We start from the raw sequence: 21751 nt of genomic DNA, 5'->3' as shown, positions 1-21751 counted from the left end.
AGGCAAGTACTCTACCGACTGAGCTATCTCCCCAACCCCAGAAATGCTATTTTTGATGAGACTAGCAATTTTGGCATAATTTGCAAGATTTACAACCAAGATAGATACACTTTAGGATTGATGTCTGAGTCACACTTTGATGTAATAGCATCTCATCCTGTTTGTCTCATTGTTTTCTGATGGGACCCGTGTCTCTAGGGGAAACAGTTAAATCAGGCTGTTGGTTGTACCAACACCACAGTTCTATGTACAACCTTAGCACTCAGTGGTTTTGCATAATGACAGAATTTAAGATTAGTGAAAGGACTAGAAAGGGAGGTAAAGGGTGCCTTTCCCCCAGATGTCTTGAGGTAGAAGGGGAAAGCACATGAATGAAGTTTTTCTTTTTATCCTCTTATTGGCTGAGTCTTTGCCTCATCTTTCTCTAGTTTTGAGCTGAACAGATTCAACAGCCCTTACAATGGTGGTAAGATGCTTTGCTGAGAGCACTTATTATAGCAAACCATGGGTATTCTTTTGTTCCAGGTTAAGGTAATCATTGAGAAAAGTGACAGATATGACATTCTAATGACTTTGAATGAAATCAATGCCACAGGACATCAGCAGACCATTCTGGTTCCCAGTGAGGATGGGGCAACTGTTGTTTTTCCTATCAAGCCGACACATCTGGGAGAAATTCCTATCACAGTCACAGCCATTTCACCAGCTGCTTCTGATGCTATCACCCAGAAGATTTTAGTAAAGGTAAATATTTGGAGTCCAAAATAAATGAAATACAAATGTGGAATTGAAAAGGACAAAAAAGATGTTTTTTCTCTTGGTTAAATTTGTTGGCAAACCTAGTACACCTTTTCCTCAATCCTCCTGGTAATGCCTGATTGTTTTCTCATCTCTATGTAAAAATATAACGTATATGCTTAGAAATAATTACCAGTATCCTCTTTAAAATGAATCAATATGGTGAGTCTCGAGACCACAAAGTCTCTTTTATAGTCATTTACATCTTTAGTCTTTGTTACATTGGGATCCTATAAATCATGGTCAGGTTGATAAGTAGATTTAAAATTTTGTAATTCTCAGTGCCTGTAGAAGATATTCTGTAGACTGTCTGAGAAGACATTCTGCAGAAAAAGATCTAAGTCAGCATAGCAGATGAGCACTTGAGTTTTGTGGTGAGAAAGCCCTCATTCTGAATCTCTGCCATGCTAAATGTGATTTTGGATAAAGTATTTGCTCCCTCTCTTTTAATAACAATAGAACCTACTCCATAAGTTTTTTTTTCTCATCACATTTTACCTTTCGTGTTCCCATCACATTCCATGAAACTTTTTGTCTAATTTAACTAGATGGTAAACACACAACAGATTTGAAGGCAGAATCAAGAGTGGTAATTACTTATCTAGCTGTACACAAACTATAGAATAGGCCAGGTGTTTTTCTTCATATCTGCGTACAGTTCTCTGTGAATTGATGTGCAGAGACCATGTTAATTGTGTTCCTTTTTTTCAATAGGCTGAAGGAATAGAAAAATCATATTCACAGTCGATCTTACTAGACTTGACTGGCAACAAGCTGCAAACTACCATGAAAACATTGAGTTTCTCATTTCCTCCTGATACAGTCAGTGGCAGTGAAAGAGTTCAGATCACTGCAGTTGGTAAGAATATCTTCCCATATACCGATTTATTTGTACATAATCATATATATTGTTCATTTATTTATACATGTATTTTCTTATTTAGTCCTAAAGAGAAGAAATTGTGAGAGTTTTTAATTGGTTCCAACTGATGATTATACTAGAAAGGTTAGCAAACTATGTATCCTAGATTAGCTTTTCTCAGTCTTCAGTGTGCTTATGAATCAACTTGGGATCTTGTTTGAAAGCTATCTGGGTGGAAGCTGGGATTTGACATTTCTAACCAGCTCCCAGGTATGCCATGGCAAGTTTCTGGCTTGCAGACCACACACTGCAGACCACTCTGCTGTGGCTGGAGGGAGGGATTGTTCCTAAAATCAAAGCTTCTTAGCTCTTGACCACTGGTGAGTATCAGAATCTTGTGTGAAGCTGTGTAAAGACACAGATATCTGTGCTTTACTCTAAACCAACTATGGTAGAATTTCTTGGGCTGTGGGTAAGGTGGGTATGGTGATTGTGATAATCAAGGACTGTGAGCTACTGCCTAGAGCAGTTAGTTCTCTGCAGGACATAGGTTACCTTGAGGATAAGAAACTACCTAGTTACCTCTCTTAATTACCTTAGGACCTTGCAATCTAAAATACTTTAGAATTACACACAACTTTTACACACTGGTGTCTTTGGGTTCTCTAGAGAAACAAAAATCTCACACTAATCTCATCCAGAAATACCCTTGCAGACACACCCAGAAGCAATATTTAGTCAGGGCACCCCTGTCCTACTTATAAAATTAACCACCACAAGTGGTTTGTAAATTATGGCTTGTAAATTATGCTTTAAAAATAACTGTAGAAAATGGTATTAATTAAAGACATCTAAGTCGTTTTTTAGGCCTTCAAGATGTCAGGATGTCAGGTCTTCAGACTTCTTTTAAATCTCACCTACAGGTGTAATATTTATAAGCACAAAGAACTAATCACTGCACAGAGGACTTTATTTGGAGCCTTAGATATAATTCCTTAAAAGAATCAAATAAGCTCTCTGTTTAAGGAATTCTGACTATGCTTCTCTCACAATGTAGGTATTCGTGGAGATGCAGTAGAAATACAGTGGGGTGTAGTACACACACGCATGCGCACACACAATAATTCTTGAATTTTAAATGTATACCACCACTCCCTAAATAGGAATAAGCCTGTCCTATCCAGGGTCACAGAAATACTCTGAGATTTAACTTTTTTGCTGAATGTAAAGAATGGGTTTTCAAGTCCTATTTTTATATGATTAAAACACCCACTTTGATGTTCAGAATGTATAAATTTTAGCTTGTTTCTTTGGCCTTTGAGATTGTAAATTTATGTTTAATTTGAATATTAAAAATGTAACTTTTCAGGGGTGGTAACGTGAATTGTATTTATTTTTCTGTGTTAACATCTTACATTTAAGACATTTTGGCATGGCTGCATCCTGTTCATATGAAAGAGGTCTTCTCTTTTTTGTATTCATTTTTGTTAGGATCAGTTTTTCGCTAGTTATTTGGACTTGGCATGGTGTAAGTTTTCAAAGTAAATTGACATAGAAGAATACTCTTCTTCATATAACTTAACAACAGTAGGCGTCAAAATTAAAAACTCAACCTGTATCTGAATTTTCTTATTTCCTGAGGGTGTTTGAGTGTGGGTACAAGAGACTATTGTTAAGTTTGTGTTTTGTTTCATTTTAGATTACTACCTGTGAAGAATATTCCCAATTTTTTTTTATTCCCAATTTTTATTTCTACTTTGTAGTTGCTGAATAGAGGACTTGTAAAACACTACCACCCCTGTTTTAAGATATATAATTTCTCAAGTGTTTATAGTATGTTAGTAAGAAATAAAAAGTTCTGTTCATGTGAAGAATACTACTAATACAGCATTTCTTTCATGTTTAAGAATGATGTCTTAATGGTCCGTTCCTTACATTTTTGTTAAAGATTTAAAGAAGAGATTATTTTTGCCTAATTTATGTCACATCTTTTTCATATTTTATTAACACGTGTTAATGATATGATTTAATAAGTCACTGTGACATTTCCATACATGCATATATTGTACACTGATCATGTCTACCCGCCCTTCTACATTTTCTCACCCTTCTCTCTCATTTCCCTGCCCCCAGTTCCCTTCTCAGTCTCTAAAAGGTTCTCCTTATTTTCAGTCTTTTTTTTTTTTAAGTTTCTACATGTGAAAGAAAACATGTGATATTCTCTTTCTGTGTCTGAATTATTTTGCTTAACATGATGACCTTCAGTATTATCCATTTTCCTGCAAATGACATGATTTCATTCTTTATAGCTGAATAATATTCCATTTTGTATATATATCTCAGTTTCTTTATTCATTCATTTGTTGACACAAATAGTATGATTCCATATTTTGGCTATTGTGATGAGTGCTGCAATAAACATGGGTAAGGAGGTGTCTCTTCTGTATGCTAACTTCATTTTCTCTGGATATATACTCAGGAGTGGGATAGTTGAATTATATGGCAGTTCTGTTTTTAGTTTTTTGAGGAATCCCCATACTGTTTTCCATAATGTCTGTCCTCATTTACATTCCCACGAACAGTATGTAAGGTTTACTTTTTCTCCACATCCTTGCCATCATTTACTTTTTAAAATGTTTATTTTTTGATAATAGTCACTCTAACTGGGGTGAGGTGTAATCTCAATGTACTTTTGATGTGTATTTTTCTGATGACTGAAGATGTTGATCATTTCTTTCCATGTATTTTTTTAGGTGTTTGTATTTCTTCTTTTGAGAAGTGTCTATTTAGGTCATTTGCCCATGTAAATTGGATTACTTGTTTGTTTGTTTTTTTTGTTGTTCAGTTTTTTGAGTTCTTTATATATATTCTGGATATTAAAACTATCAGGTGAACAGATGATAAAGATTTTCTCCCATTCTGTAGGGTTGTCTCTTTGCTCTATTGATTGTTCTCTTAGCTGTGCAGAAACTTTTAAATTTGATATGATCCCATGTATTAATTCTCGTCTAGTAGCTCGTTGTTTCCTGAGCTGTTAGAATCCTACCCAGGAAATCATTACCTGCCAATGGTGTTTCCTCTATATTTTCTTCTGTAGTTTTAAAGTTTCAGGTCTTAAGGTCTTTGATTCATTTTGAGTAGATGTTTGTACAAGGTGAGAAGTATGTGCCAAGTTTCAATATCCTGCATGTGGATATCCAGTTTTTCCAGCACCAATTATAAAAGAGGGTGTCTTTTCTCCAGTGTATTTTATGTTTGGGGCACCATTGTTGAGAATAGTTTGCTGAAGATGTGTGGATTTAGTTCTGGGTCCTCTCTTCTTTCTGTTCTTTTGATCTATGTGTTTATTTTTATGTCAGTGTGCTGTTTTTGTTACTGTGAATGTTACATCTTTGACTGAGTTAAAACTCTCCTAATTTATCATGTAATTACAAGTTCAGTACCACTGCATTATTATTTTTCTGACCAGGTAATTTATGTAAATCTTCTACTCTGTTCTAATTGCTTACATGACAAATACCTTCTGTACTCAATGGAAGACTTGCCACCAGCAGATAACTGTGACTGCCTGTTTATTGAATGAATTGTATGTTTTGTGTTTTCAGGAGATGTTCTCGGGCCTTCCATCAATGGCTTAGCCTCGCTGATTCAGATGCCTTATGGCTGTGGTGAACAAAACATGATAAATTTTGCTCCAAATATCTACATTTTGGATTATCTGACAAAAAAGAAACAACTGACAGATAATATAAAAGAAAAATCTCTTTCATTTATGAGACAAGGTAAACATTTTAGAAATATGCTTTTATTTGTAATAAGAAGTTTATTCTTTTTTTTTTTTTTCCAAGCAGGGTTCGCCCTAGACCATATTTTAGCCTAGGTGGGTTTTGTACTGGTGTGTGATGGTGGGACCAGACGGTGTTGAATGTGCTAGGAGTTGTTATCATCCTTCCTGTAGTTGACTGTTCACTAACTGCTGCTAAGGTGTTGGTAGTGGCTTAAGCAGGTAGTTTCTAGAGGGGTTTGTATTATAATAAAGGATCTGAAATTTAAAACTCTTTAAAAATCTAAAGGAATGAGTGTTCATTTATTCAGTACACATTTATGGGGATCTCTTAGTGCCAGGGTCAATTCTAGGATTGAGTGAACAGAGGAAGTTGGGGCCTTTCCTCTCAAAGAATCACGGTCAATGGAGAAGACAGAGTCATGTGGTGACACTGCATTTAAAATGTTCATCAGATGGAATTTAGGAAAGAAGTGTTTGTATGGAGAGGACCTTCCAGATTCTCAGAAAATGGTACATTGGTAATGACTCTGCCCTGACTGTCTGAGAGGTGGAACTATTTAGATACCAGATGACATGGCCACTTGCTAATATCAACAGTTACCATGATTGAGAGCTTACTATGTGGAAGGCAGTGTTCTAAGCACTTTACATCTAATATCTCATTGAACACTCATAGTGAGTATTAGCATGACCCCATTTTTACAAATGAAGAAGTGGAGGCACAGAAAAGTTAACTATCTTACCCAGAGTCATGTAGAAAGTCAGTAGCAGAACTGAGATTTGGACCCAATATCTGACTCCAAAGTCTATGCTCTTAGTATGCACATCTAGGAGCAAAATAAAGAGTTCCGAGATATTTTTGATAATAATAATAATAATAATAATAATAATAATAATACAAATTTGATTTCCTGGAATACTCCAAAAGCCATCCGGAAGTTACAGTTTCAGTTTTTGCATTTCCTTATTAGGTGACCTTTAGCAAGATCATTGTGTGACTCTTTTTTTTTCTGTCTGTGTGATTTGTATGATATGTGTTGTCCATCAAACTCATGAATATTTGAATGGTTTATACAAAATGATTGGAAAATACTTATTCAGTATTATCTTAGAAAAGTATAGTTCAACATTTTCCAGTTCTTAAGTTTTATGTTTTTTGTTTTTTGTAATGAATGGGTTGAATGTAAAGAGAGGCAAGCAGTTAGCTGCTTTGTTAAATTTTACATAAAAGAATTGGAAAACTCAGTAAAGACTGCTTTGATGTGAGCTTTTCTTGCAGGTTCCCTTATTACCAGAGACCTATTTAACCTCAACTAAAGTCTGTGTAGTAATGGTAATAGCAACTACCAGGTTGGAAAGCCCTGCACATATTTCATGTAATTCTAGGAGGTAGATGGACTGCTATTTCTTTTATAGATGAGGAAATTGAGGCATAGGGAAGTTAACTAACTTACCTGTGGCTTTCCCAGGTCATCTGGCTCCAATGTCCATGATCTTCCTCAGAATATTGCAGGATAATTCTAGTTTGCAATGTTCTTAGGTTGTTAGAAGCAGTGGGATAGAACAGAAGGCAGCCAGGAACTGGACCAAGGTGCTGGAGTACCATTAATGTAGTGAGTTCTCAAGTGAAGGTTCTGATAAAATGGAAAGAGAGAAACTTGGGGTCCTGTGGACAAGTAGACACCAAAGATTTGAATCTGCATTGTCAGATTACAACAGTGTGAACTACTAGGTGTTGAATCCAAGTGGATGAGGTATCCAAAGATGTCTGTGGGATAGAATGGTACAGACAAGGCTGAGTAGGAGTCAAGGGGTTACATCAGGAGCAATGCAGTTCATGACAGGAGAAACCAAGGGAGACGAGGATTTGGAATTAGGGCTGACTTTACTCTGGGTCAGCAAAGATTTTAAAAAATGACTGATCCAACTCTTTTTCAAAGAGCTCTTGCTCCAAAAGCAGTGCTGGTCCCTCAGGGCAGTCCTGGCCAGATTGGTGCCAAACTGTACTTTTTCAAAGTAGTCCTCTGGATATCTCACTGATTACTTGAGAACTTTCTTCACTTTTGTTGGTCGTTAGAAGGTGCATAGCAGCCAGAGGGCAAAGAAATCTTTGGTTTTTAAGTGCCAAACCATCCTCCAAATTGTTCAGACTGATCAGCACTACTGCTGTGAGGGAAGCCTGTCTCATCTTGGGAGAAAGTGGAGTCCAGGGGTTATAGCATTGGCTATGGGGCAGTCAGAACTAGGCTTCTGCCTTGGGCTGATTTCCTGCCCTCTTGGACCCTCAGTTTTTCCACTGTTACAGTTGATTTGAGAATGAGATATTTTAGCACTGTATTCAACAGTTAGTACGTCAGCTGTATTAAAGTTGGTTCCTTCTAACTCTGGAGTTAGGGTTAAAAGTCAGCAAACAAATTCAGTTTCGTCTACCTCTAAAAACAAGAAATCCTCCCACATCTCTCCATCTCAGTGTTAACTGTTCCATTCTAATAGCATAGTTACTCATCTGGACTAATCCGTTGATTTTCTAAGTAACCTCTTCAGTGTGATCTCCATGTTATAAAAGGGATCTTTTGAAAATTTCTAGATTATGTGATTTTCTTGCTTGAGATTCTCCTGTGGGCTTCTGACTTTGACCCACCAGGTCCTGAGTGAACTGGCTTTGTCCTCCATCTTTCTCCTCAGCTGACACTGCTCTCTGTTTCCCTTTCTGCAGTGTCTGGAGATTTGCTAGCTTCAAGCTACTTGCTCTTCCTTCTCCCAGAGTGCTCTTCCCTCAGATCTTTCCATGACTCTCTTCTTTTCATTAGTTAGCTGTGTTTTCATCAGAGTGACATTCCCTGATCATTTAGTGACTCTGATTTACATTAATTCATTTTTTTTCATTAACATTCTTTATTTTATTTTATTTATTTTTTTATTTTAATTTTTTTATTATTGTAAACAAATGAGATACATGTTGTTTCTCCGTACATGGAGTCAAGGCATACCATTTGTGTAATCATAAATTTACATAGGGCAATGTTGTTTCATTCATTCTGTTATTTTTTTCCCCTTCCGCCCACCCGTCCCACCCCTCCCTCCCCTCTTTTCCCTCTATACAGTCCTTCCTTCCTCCATTCTCCTGTTCATCATCTGTCTCCTACACTTGGAGAATGAACTCTGTGACAAGGTTCAACCGTGTCTTCATTGTATTGCTTTATGGTTATCTCAGTAAATACCAAATGGATGAATGAATTATCCATATTAGCTAATTTGGGTTTTAGATTCACCATCTTCATTTGGAGATGGGCCTTGAAGATTTTTGAAGTGCTTCCACAATGTAGTGATTGTCTGTAGACACTAAAGATTGTACCTGGTCTCGATGTGTTCTTATCAGCCAGGAAATGTGACCCATGGTTTCAACATATTCCTTTTTGATCTGGTGAAGTGACTAATGAAAGTTAGCAAAACAGAGTTCCCTAAGTACATCATCTCACATGCTAGTCCAAATTACATTTCAAAGTGGTAGACAAAAGTTTCCTGGTATAATACTTTTCATTATGAAATCAGACACTGATTTCATAATGAAATCAGAGACTGTCTTTTCTTTTGCCATCATATTTGCCCAAGTCCTTTAAATATAGTGTAGTTGTTTTTCTTTTTTAAGAAATTGAAGTGGCTTTGGTGTGAGTCATGATTACATTATTTAAATGTCATTTATGAACAGCGCATTGTTTTACTTAAATCATGCTTGGCCCAGGAACCTGTAACCTGACCCATTGATTTTTTTGGGGTCAAAACAACAGCTACATCATTGAATGAAGTGTGTGTATTTTGTTGTTTAAAAAAAATGAAAAGCAGAATCATAAAATGAAAACCATTTCTGATAAGGACTGGAAATCCTGAACCTATTAATTAAAGATTTAAACCTCTCATTTTCCCCAGATATTCAAGTTGTAGTGCCTGCAGCTCAATTTTTTCAAGTGAGACTCAGACCAAGTCTAGTTGAAACACATTATATTTTTATCTATTGAAATAAAAACAGGAAAAAAGGGCTTCAGAATTTTGCTGCCTTTGGTCGTCACAAGTATGGCTGGAGGTAATAGTGAAGAAGCTGGAGGAGAAAAAACCATAAACATCTTTATCTCATCTCAAGTCAGAAAATATCTTTATCAGCTTTTGCTAGAGAAAGTGCTTCACATAGTAACAAAGAGCTGATTTTACTTCTTTCATTTACATATAATTTTGATATTTAAGGTAAACCAAGCCAAAATATATTTTGGAATGTTACTTTTTTTTTTTTTTTTTTGGTGCTGCTGGGGTTCAAACCCAGAGCCCTCCTGTATGTGAGGCAAGTGCTCTACCACTGAGCTCCATCTGAAGTCCTGGAATGTTAATTTTTGATGTGTTTCTGTAAACAGTACTTTCATCTTTATCATGATAAATTCTGAAGATTTTTTTATTCATGGTTAGCCCAAAGAAAATTCATGACCCTGAAAAGTGTATGCCTTGTTTGGTCATTTATAAACAGTGCTTCCTGGGTCATTATCCTAAAAGTCTCTTCTTCTTTTTTTTTTTTTTTTTTTTTTTGGTGGTGTTGGGGATTTGAACCCAGGGCCTTGGGCTTACAAGGCAAGCACTCTACCAACTGAGTTATATCCCCAGCCCTCTTGACTTCTTCCTTCTGTATTTCAATTTTCAGAAGCTTCTGACAATTCTGCTTATGCTATTACTTTCCAAAGTCAAAAACTATTAATTCAAAAACAATACTCTTATTTTTCCGTAAACTTTTGGAGAAATAAAAAACCACGTTTTTAACTTTCTTACCTATTATGATGAAAAGTCAACAACTCAGGTGACTACACTGGAATGTTGAATTGTTTTATTAACAACAAAAGCTACAGCTCCATGAACAGTACCCTTTTCTGCTCATGGAGTGGAAATGATGCCTGATGTACTAGGATGCGCTGGAGGATAAACAGCTAAGGGTTCTCCAACATGCATGTGGTGTGACATGAGGAGGGAAACCTCACAGGGGACTCCCACACAGAGAGTCATATAAGTTCTTCTCTCTGGGTTCTGCTTGTTTCCTTTATTTTTTCTTGGGAGTACAGCTGGAGGTTTAGACTCTCAGGTTTATCTAAGTCAGTTCATGTGGCTCCTCTTTTCCTCTGGGCTGGCTGCCCCTAGTGGAAGAATGGCGCTAGTTGTTGATATTAACAGGGAATGTTGGAGGTCAGCCACCTGAAGGGTAATTTCCATAAGCACTGATCTCATCTCCATGATCTCAGCTCTCTGACCAGTTTTACAAGATCTCATACTTGGAACTGCAGTTGTTGATGTGATGTGGGGGCTTGGAAGTACATGGCTTTCTCTCCCAGAAGAACCTCCTGTAATGATGGAGGGCCCCAAACGTCTCCTCTCCCCTCCACTTCCCTGTTAGATCGAGTTCACAGTTGAACTCTGGCTATCTGGTAGATTTAGTCCTGAGTTGGAAAACGGGGGAGAATGTCTTATACTCTTTTGCTAATATTGTTTGTGAATATTAAGAAATTATTCTGCTTCTCTGTGATCCCTGATTGCCTCTGAAAAATGAAGAACTTCTATGCTGTTTTTTTCCCCAAGATTGTATAAAAAACTAAAACATGGTAAAATGAACTACAGTAGTGTTCATAATAAAGTTCATTGTTTATTTTTTCCATTTGTATTTGTTTTTTGAATATGCAAAAAAATAACATGTTGCCAAAAGCTAATCTTATTTTTAAAAGTATGTTTAAAGGGATGTCTTTCCCTCTCCTTTGTCTTCTCCCTACACCCTGTGAGTAGCCTACTTTATTAGTTTCTTCTTTTTGCAAAGAAAACACATATTCATATGCTTTTTATTTCCTCTTTTTATTGTACAAAAAGTACCATACTATATATGTTATTTTAGATTTGGGCCTTTTAATTTAAAGGTATGTCCAAGAAATGACATTGATTTACTGAGATATTCCTCTTTCTTTTTTCACAGTTGCATAGTACTTTGTTGTACATAGGTACAGTTGTTTATTCAACCAATTTCTGATTTGGCACTAGGTAGTTTTCAATATTTTATAATTATAAATAATGCTAAAATGAATAATCTGCCTATATATTTTTGTGTTGTTGGAGGCATATCTTCAGGGTAGATTACCAGAAGGGGGATACTGGCTCAAAGGGGAAAGATATTCTCCTACATAGTTGGTGTACCATTTTGAATCTCCTATAGTGATGAATGAATACTGTCTTCCTTACAGAATGAGTGTTCAAGCTTTTGAAACTTTGCTAATCTGACGAGTAAGATATGGTAGGTCACTGTAAGTTTAGTTTAAGTTTCTCCTGTGATGAAGCTGAGTATTTTTCATATATTTAAGTTCATCTTTTTATCTGTGATCTGTTTCTTCTTATCTTTTTGTTTGCTTTTTTCCTATAGGACTTAAAAAATCTTTTCCATAAGTTAAAAAAATTCTTTATATATGTATATGTAATGTCAACATATATACAAATAAATTTATTATTTATGTTAGCTATTTATCCATTTTATATATTGCAAATATATCCTTTTATTTTTTTCAACTTCACTTACAGGTGCTTTTTTTTCATTGAAGAGTTTAAAATATTTTTTAATAGTCAAACTTTTCAATTTTTATTTTGTCATATTTGGTGCTTAGAAAACCTTTCCCACACTCCATTCAGAGACCAATGTCTATCTTTTGTTGAGAATTTGCCATGTAAAAGGTATCGTGCTAAGGGCTTTTCATGCAGTGTCATGTTTAATCATTGAAAGAGTTCTGTGAATTATCTGGAGCTAGTTAGACCTTGGCTAATCCCACTTTCACTATCTACCAGTTGTGTGATTGTGCAGGTAGTATTTTTATCCTCTGAGTTTCAGCCTCATCATCTGTATAAAGAGGATAATAGTAGCATCTACACCACAGGGTTGTTGTGAGAATTACCTGAGTTAATACTTGCAAAGGACCCTGAGCAGTTCTTGATACCTAGTCAGTGTTGAATGAAGGTGGCCTATTTAATTACTGTACCATCATATTTCAGTTGTACAAAATCATAATCTAATGTTCCCTTCTTCAAACTGAGCAAAATTGTTATCACTTTACATGTTCATATTCCTTTTGATGTTAAGTCTTAAAGATTATTGTGGAACATAGTACCTTTTTTTCTTTATGGGTTTTGTTTTATTGTATCTTATTCAGATACTCAGATTGAATGTTTATTGTGGAAAGACTCAAGGAGGAAAGTTTGGGACTTAATGGCAAAAGCAGATTGTTTGGTGGATCCTTTGTGTTTGGCTTATGATTTCTCAGTCATTGGACTTGGTCCTGTATGTATTACTTTGCAAATATGAAACAACTGCATTTGATTTGAAATCGTTTGTTTGCAAATATGAAACATCTGCGTTTATGAAGGCAGATATTTGAGCCTAAACATCCCTCTCCAATTCTTACTTTTAATAGTAATACTTAAGTTTCATGACCAAGTACTTTTTTTAGTGGAAATGTGGAATTGCTGTGGTAGGCAGACCAGTTGATTTTTTTGATTTTCCTCAGTTAGCCATGATAAAAAAATTTAAGAGATGTTATCTTAGATTATATAGCATTTCCTCCCATCTGTTGCTGGCCTAAGAATAGAAAGTATTTTTACTTTCTTTTGGGGCCTTATAAACTTTAATTATGATACCATAAGTAATATATATACATATTTTTAGGCATCAAATAATTTTAGATGACTAAGCACAAAACCATTGTGGTGAACACTGGAGGTTAAATAAAACTCTGCCTTTAATTTGCTTGCTTTTGAAGGTCTTGAAGTATTGTCTATGCTGTGGTATTCTTTTGGATTTAACTTGGGGATATTATAGTTCTTATTTTCTGCATTCTACTTCAAAAGTCCTAGTATTTTAAATTTCCTATAACACTTAACATAGTAAGTACTCATGATTAGGTGTTGGTTTATGTTTTCTTGTTTCCATTTCTCTGCTCTATTTCCTCAATACAGAGTCATTATTAGAAACTTTTATTCATGGCAAGTTGATTACATTGAATAGTGGTCCATTTCTGTGTCTTCAGGTTACCAGAGGGAACTTCTCTACCAGAGGGATGATGGCTCCTTCAGTGCTTTTGGTAATAATGACCCTTCTGGGAGCACTTGGTAAGTGCTTTTGACAATCCAACTCATATGTCATGGAATGGGCTTTTACCAGGTCACACTGGCCATGGAATTGATAGACATGTCTCTGTGTATAGACTTGGCAGCTGCTTTTCCCATAGTCCCATAAAAGGGATTCTTTTTAAAGCATGGTTTAAAACATTAATAAATCAAATACTTTTTATTTAGAAAAGATAAATTGTAATTTCTCTTTTGTAGGAAAAACAGCACTAAAAGTAATAATGCTTCTGACAAGGAAAATTGATTATTGTGACATAGTTTTTTCCATAATCTGATGTGATTAGTGCAAGTGTTTTGTTAATACAGTCTATGTGGTTTCTTTAATTTTTTTTTTAAACAAACAATGATTGAATTAAGTACTGCGCATTTGGAGTTTCCTCTTGAATGAATCTCAATGTCACTGATTTTGGATAATTAATCTGTCTTCGCACTATCTTTGATTTCATATTTCAGAATAAAATTGACTGTGTTAGTCAACTTTCTGTCACCGCAACAAAATACCTGAGATAATCTACTTATAGAGAGAAAGATTGGACTGGTATATAGCTCAGTGGCAGAGCACCTACCTAGCATGGCCCTGCGTTTGATCATCATCACTGAAAAATAATGTTAAAAGAATGTATTACAAAGCTTTTTTTTTCTTTCTTTCATTCTTTTTTTTTTTTTTTTTTTTTTTTTTTTTTTGAAGGTGGGGAGAGGAAGAGTGGGAGAGGGAGAGAGAAAAGATTTTGGCTCTTATTTTTGCATATTCTAGTCCATGGTTGGCCCTTTTGTTTTGGGTCTTTGGAGAGGCAGCACATCATGGCAGAACTATGGCAGAACAAAAGCACTGACCTCCTGTCTGGGAAGCAAAAAAGAAGGTAGAAGGGGTCAAGGTCTGACAACCCCATTGGATCCATGCCCCAAATGATCTAAGGACTTCCCACAAGACCCTACCTCTCACCAATGGTTCTACCACTCCCCAGTCCCCTTCTGGGGACCAAGTCTTTAACATATGTGTTGGAACACAAGATCCAAACTATAGCAGTAAATCCTAAATCTCAATAGCATATCAACAATGGTCTATCTCTTGTTCTTGCTGCATTTCCATTGTGGGTTAGCAGGGGACTCTGTTCTCTGTGCTTCTGCAACCAGCAACTCACCATCAGAACAGGAGGCTCTAGGCTTGCCACCGCCCTGAAAGAGAAGGCTGGAGTATCTAGCACTGACAATTGGATGCTTTAGTCTAAGTGTAATATTTCTACTTACTTTATCATCATCAGAGCTGGTCACATGCCATTCCTAACTTTAAGGGGGCAGGGAAGTGAATTCCTCTGCATACTCAAAGTAAAGGAAAACTGGGTATTATTGAACATTAATATTCAAAGGAGAACTTGATATTATTGAATATTAGTAATATTTTTCAAGCTAAACCTTTCATAAGATGAAATAGATCTGCTTCAAATTTTCTCTTAATCACAAGTCAGGTTATAGATCCATAAATAGAAGATTTTGTACATCCTTTTTACTTTAATATAGTGTTCTGCATCAGGGTTGGCAAACATTTTCTGTAAAGGGTCAGACAGTAAATACTTCAGATATTTTGGGCCACATAGTGTCTCTGTTGCATAAACCTCACCTTCTTCCCTCCCCACCTCCTTGTTTGCCTTCCTTCCTTCCCTCCTCTCTCACTTCCTTCCCCCCTTTTTCCCTTCTTCCTTGCCCTTTCTTCTGTTCTCCTTCTCTCTTTAAGAATCATTCCTAGATATTGGCACTATTGACAGATGTGTGGGGGGGTGCAGACAGAAACATGCCCTGGGTTGTTTTGCCTGAGGGTCAGATTTGGATCAAGCAGATGGGGTCTATGTGCTGCAGTACTGTAAGAGAGAAAATGCCCATTCTCCTCATGTAGAGGACCTCAGTTAGCTAGTGAACTGTACATCCTTCATCCACAGCTTTATACTGAGTCATATGTGTTTAAGACTGTTGGTACATGTGTAGAGGAATACAATGATGAGTAACCTTGAACAATTCATTTAACTCTTTTGGAGTGCCAATATTTCAATCTATAAAATGATGAGACTGGATTAGGTGGTTTCTGTGGGGGTCCTCTCTGCCACATCCTGCGTGGAGGAGAAAAGGGTTAATTGCCAGAGGAGAATGTTGGCAGTATATCACTCAGTTACTCAAAAAACTTAATCTACTCAATAAGCAAAACACATAAGAGCCAGTACTCTTTTCAAATGAGAGGGGGCATGACGGGTCTGGCCATACCAGCTCTGGCCTCTTACAACAACTACTCACCCAACTCTCCTTTATTTATAACAGACAGGTAAAGGGGGGCCAGGAGCAGGAGGAGCTTCTTCTGTGATGGACAGGAAAGGGTGGAGTTAGGGAAGCCATTGTCTTAGGGGGAAAATTCTAGAAGGAGACAGGGAACCACTCCCACACAGCACCACATGCTTCCTGGCAGTTCCTAGAAGGCAGGCCTCTGAGTCCCATGGCTCAGCCTAGTCTGATTCTGCTAAATAAGGACGGCTTCCCACAGGTTTCTAAATTCCTTTTCAAATCTGATATTTTGTGACTCAACCTGAAATTTCTTGGCCATGCTCAAGTAGAAACCAGTTCTACCTGCTAGGCAGTTATTTATTCATGTTGTCTCTCTTCTGTCTTTCTTCCCTGCTTTTCTTTTTCAGAGGTGAATTTTTTGGTGGGGAAAAGAGTTGTTTTTTGCTTGCTCAGTATTACTTGGAGAACTTTGTAAAGTGTGTTTTATGTCTTTCCTTCCTTTTCACCAAGGTTGTCAGCTTTTGTTTTAAGATGTTTCCTTGAAGCTGATCCTTACATAGATATTGATCAGAATGTGTTACACAGAACATATACTTGGCTCAAAGGACATCAGAAATCCAATGGTGAATTTTGGGAGCCAGGAAGAGTGATCCATAGTGAACTGCAAGGTGGCACTAAAAGTCCAGTAACACTTACAGCCTATATTGTGACTTCTCTCCTGGGATACAAGAAGTATCAGGTACTTAATCAATAATAAATGACAGGTAGGAAATCTAAGGAAGGTAGATTTTGGTGAGTCAAATATATGTCTGGAGGCTTAAAGAGTTTTGCAATTTACATTGCTAAGTTTAGAATCTGAATTTGGGTGCCCTTGCTTTTCATTTGTGGCCACATTCTGATATCTGAGTATAAAAATATTAAATCACTTTTTGGAAGAGGAGAATCATATTTTCTAACATAGATGTTGTCCTTGTTATTAGTGAGGGAAGTCAATACCTATTTTATTATTGTTAGGGAAAAGAATATTCTTAAATCTTGGGAATGTGTTCTAGCAAGATGAGGTTGTGAAGGATTTTTATTTTTAAAATACCATGGAACAATTGCAATGTCAGTTGATGTAGTGCAAAGCACACCCATATTGTGAAAAGACATTCTTTCGGCATGGTTGCTTGCATGAGAATGAGTGTGCATGGAAAGTTATGCTCATGAACTTAATTGTGCTCCAGAACTGTCTTGCTATTTGACATCTTACTGTTACTGTCAATTGCATTTCATAAGATCGATACCTATTCTCTTTATTAAACTCCTACTGTTTTCCTAGCCCAGCACTAGTCATAAACTTTTCCCTGAATTTAGAGATTCACTATCTGAGATTAAATCTGAGAAATATCTTTCTTAAGCTATATTTTCTTTTCTTATCTGAGTTTATGATACTCAAACAGTAGCAAAAGCTCCACTTTTTATGTCTTATTTTTTCAAAAGAATTGTTCCTATTTAATTATAACAATTGAAAGCCGTATTATTTTCAAAATGCATAGCAGATCTTTAAATGTCAATGAGCACTGTTGGTTCTTATTGCCTAGGTCAAGATTAGGTGCTTAAGAAATATTGAAAAAATTTTTTGAATGTATGTTTCAAAGTACTTTTTGTTTTACTGTGTGGTTATGAGTTGAGTAGTAAAATATGCATTTTTCTTTCAAGTCCAATATTGATGTGCAAGACTCTGTCACATTTTTGGAGTCCGAATTCGATAGAGGAATTTCAGACAATTATACTCTAGCTCTTATAACTTATGCGTTGTCATCAGTGAGAAGTCCTAAAGCAAAGGAAGCTTTGAACTTGCTGACTGAGCGTGCAGAACAAGAAGGTAATGTATGAATTGAATTGAGGTTGTTGGGCAAAAGCCTTATGGAATATGTAAATTAAGTGAGAAGATTTTATAAGATAAGTATGAAGTTGGTTACATTTACAAAAATGAAGCAGAATGAGTTCAGGATGGGCCTGACATGGTGATGATGCCTCTAGCCTCCCTGGGAGTTGTCTGTAGAATTTTGGGACTCAGGTATGTCCTTCTTTTAGATATGTTCTGCTGTATGTCATCACCTACCCTTTAAGTTCTGATACCATTTTTGACTTGAAGTGTTCCTTAAGACCTTGGGTTCTAGAGAGACTTGGGTTCAAATCCTAATTCTGCAACTTACCTTTAAGAGCCCCAGTTTCCCCACCTGTAAAGTGGGAATAACACCTGTATTAGGATTGCTTTGAGAATTAAATGAGATCTTGTGCAGAGCCTGTCTTGTAGCAAGTGCTCAAAAATACAATCTAAATGCAAGTATCAAAAAGTGCTGCAAATGCACAATTCACAACGGCCAAATTATGGAACCAGCCTAGGTGTCTGTCAACAGATGACATACATACATACATACATACATACATACAATGGAGTTTTATTCAGCTATACAGAACAAAATTATGTCATTTGCAGGAAGATGGATGGAACTTCAGAGCATTGTTAGGTGAAGTAAGTTAGACTCAGAAAGTCAAGGGTCATATACTTATCTTCATATGCTGGAATTTAGAAAAAAGGAAAAGGACTGGGGAGACTCTAATGAAAATAGAAGGGAGACCTATAGAGTAGAGGAAGAACACTAGAGAGAGGGAGAACGGAAGGAAAAGGAAAGGTTCTGGAGAATGAAGTTGACCAAATTATGGTATGTGCTTGTGTGAATATGTAACAATGAATCACACTATTATGTAATTATAATGCATAATTATAAAAATATAATAAAATAAATATAATAATAGTAATTATAAAAATAATAAAAGAGGTGCTACTAGTAAGTGGGTTGTGTTTATGACTTCTGGCTTTTTTTTTTTTTTTTGAATGGGGATTGCTTTTTGGCTACAAAAGGACAAAAGCACAAGTGTAGTTACTACCCAAGTGGCTGTATAAAGAAGTTAGATGTACATGTATGTGTGTAAGAGAGAAAGAGAGAGGGGGTGGGTGGGCAGACATAATTTTAAATAATGCCTACTGATTCAAAGTTCTGTTTATTCAAGAAGTGATAAATATAGAAAGTGTTTACAGACTTCAGAAACTGTGAAAGGTATTAGGAAAAAGGGAGAGGTTTCCCAGAATGTGAGCACTAGTTAGTGGCAGATTCCCAAAACAGGATTCTTTCCCATGTGTCCTCAACTATTTGGGGGATGTCCTGGTCAGATAAATTATATACATTATTTTCTGGAATATAATGTTTTTTCTTTTATTTATAGTCATTTAGTCTGAAGCCAAACATATGGAATTTCTCTTGGGAAAAATAGTTTCTTAAAGCATCCTTAAATAGAGGCAGTAGAAAAAGGACTAAAATTTCTAAGTGGTAATAGCTTAAAAAGTGACATATGTGAAGGGGGCAAGAATGGAGGAAGGAAGGACTGTATAGAGGGAAAAGAGGGGTGGGAGGAGTGGGGGGGAAGGGGAAAAAAATAACAGAATGAATCAAACAACATTACCCTATGTAAATTTATGATTACACAAATGGTATGCCTTTACGCCATGTACAGAGAAACAACATGTATCCCATTTGTTTACAATAAAAAAAAAAAGTGACATATGTAAGTATGTATGTGTGTTTGTGTGTGTCTGCATATACATAATGCTAGCTTGGTACACACATACATAGATTAAAATATATGTATTCTTTAGACTAAATTATTTTTATGCTTATCAAGTAGAACATGGATCAGTGTAGGAATATTTAATGGAATTAAATGTAATTTTGATAGTTAATTCAAACATTAGTCCTTTTCTTTTTTAGGAGGCATGCAGTTCTGGGTGTCATCAGTGTCTACGCTTTCTGAGTCCTGGCAGCCACGCTCTCTGGATATTGAAGTTGCAGCCTATGCACTACTCTCACACTTCCTGCAGTTTCAAATTTCTGAGGGAATCCCAATTATGAGGTGGCTAAGCAGGCAAAGAAATAGCTTGGGAGGTTTTGCATCTACCCAGGTGAGAGATGATAGTTTTTCCTCTTTAAATTAGGGGTAGAGTTCCTTTTTTTTTCTTCATGATTTCATAAAAGTTACCCATTTTAAAAAGTTTGGTATCTTAACTCCAAGACTTAAGATACTCTGTATTTTTAAAATATGAACTTCATATCTGACATTTGTATGGAATAAATTAGTTCCCTATGTGTATTGGCTATTTTGTATCTGTAGTAACTGATAAAAGAGTGGATGCTCAGTTTTATGCAGCAAATGTTTTCTGAGCCCCTGCTATTCTCTGAGCCAGGAGATTCAAAGATGAGTTAGGAAGTCTTCCATTCTCAAGGAGGGTAGATGAATGTACAGCAGGTTTCCTAAATCTGTCTACTCTTTGGGAACCTTGATATATACTTATTTGGGCAATCGTTTTTCTTCTCTTAACAGGATACCATTGTGGCCTTAAAGGCACTGTCTGAATTTGCAGCTCTAATGAGTACAGAAAGGACAAATGTCCAAGTGACTGTGCTGGAGCCAAGCTCACCGAGTCCTGTAAAGTTTCTGATTGATACACACAACCGCTTTCTCCTTCAGACAGCAGAGGTGTGAACAAGGGGTAGTTATTTAAAATTCTGTGCAGTTGGTTCTTTATACTGGAATACTGATTTATTTCTAATCTACTGACATCAGCAACGACTTTTTCCAGAGCCCTGCAGAGAGACGGTGGGGGTGCCCTCTTTTGGTTGAATTTTCTGATCTCAGGAAGGGTGGAGGAGATAGGAACTTTGGAAACAATGGTGGAAAAGGAGAAAACATGGGGACTTCCACATTGGAAGGGATAAACACGCATTGCATTCCTGTTCTTCACAGGGACCATGTTAGCTTACTTCATATCTGCTGTTGCATTTCCTTATCAAACCAATTCTAAGATAAGAACTTTTATTGCTGTTGTCCATTTGGTAAAACTGAGCCTGAGAGAGATTGGTAACTTTTAAAATTATATTACTTATATAACTGGATGGGTTTCCCTGTGCTTTCTTTTTTTAAAAAAGCTTTTTGTTTTTAGTTGTGAATGAACCTTTATTTTATTTACTTATTTATATGTAGTGCTGAGGATCAAACTCAGTGCCTCACACATGCTAGGCAAGGGTTCTACCACTGAGCTACAACCCCAGGCCTCACTGTGCATTTTTTTTTTTTTTTTTCAGTGCTGGGGATTAAACCCAGGGCCTTGTGCTTGCAAGGCAAGCACTCCACTGACTGAGCTATCTCCCCAGCCCTGTACATTCTTATAATGTATGGTATTGAGCTTTGGTCATGTTCAGCCTCCACTACTTCCCCCTCACTTTCCTTCCAATTCCTAGTAGTTGCTATTCTGCTTCTCAGGTCATCTTTCTTTTTTTTCAGTTTTCACATATGAGAGGAAATGTGTGTTACTTGACTTTCTGGTCTGGCTCATTTTGAGCAACATATCATCTTCCAGTTCCATCTATTGTTCTTGCACAAGACGTGATTTTGTTCTTCTCTAGAGCTGAATAACACTCTATTATATATACTCCATATATTCTTTCCCGATTCTTCTGTTGATGGGCACTTAAGCTGATTCACTATCTTGGTTAAACATGGGCATGCAGGTATCTCTTATGCTTGCTGACTTCATTTTCTTTGGATACATAACCAGGAATGGTGTAGCTGGATCATATGGTATTTTCATTTGGAGTATTTCGAGGAACCTTCATACTGTTTTCTATAGTGACTGTATTAATTTACATTTTCACCAACCACGTATAAGGGTTCCTTTTTCTTCTTCACATCCTCACCAGAATTTTTTTCTTTTATTATCTTTCCCTTCCTCCCTCCCCTCCTTTCTTTCT

General features: G+C 36.4%; 1 protein-coding gene across 2 annotated transcripts in view; it reads left to right on the top strand.

Moving 5' to 3' along the window:
* Cd109 (CD109 molecule) overlaps positions 1-21751 on the top strand; it is a 135480-nt gene that overhangs the window by 92332 nt on the left and 21397 nt on the right. For both annotated transcript variants that reach the window (XM_047558705.1, XM_047558703.1), the window contains exons 22-29: positions 526-744; positions 1513-1657; positions 5266-5442; positions 13532-13613; positions 16410-16638; positions 17601-17766; positions 19715-19905; positions 20325-20480. In XM_047558705.1, the coding sequence (XP_047414661.1) occupies positions 526-744; positions 1513-1657; positions 5266-5442; positions 13532-13613; positions 16410-16638; positions 17601-17766; positions 19715-19905; positions 20325-20480 (1365 nt within the window). The remainder of the gene's footprint in view (positions 1-525; positions 745-1512; positions 1658-5265; positions 5443-13531; positions 13614-16409; positions 16639-17600; positions 17767-19714; positions 19906-20324; positions 20481-21751) is intronic.

The sequence above is a fragment of the Sciurus carolinensis genome, chromosome 7 (assembly GCF_902686445.1).
Source record: "Sciurus carolinensis chromosome 7, mSciCar1.2, whole genome shotgun sequence".
Lineage (NCBI taxonomy): Eukaryota > Metazoa > Chordata > Mammalia > Rodentia > Sciuridae > Sciurus > Sciurus carolinensis.
This window is presented reverse-complemented; position numbering and strand designations above follow the sequence as displayed.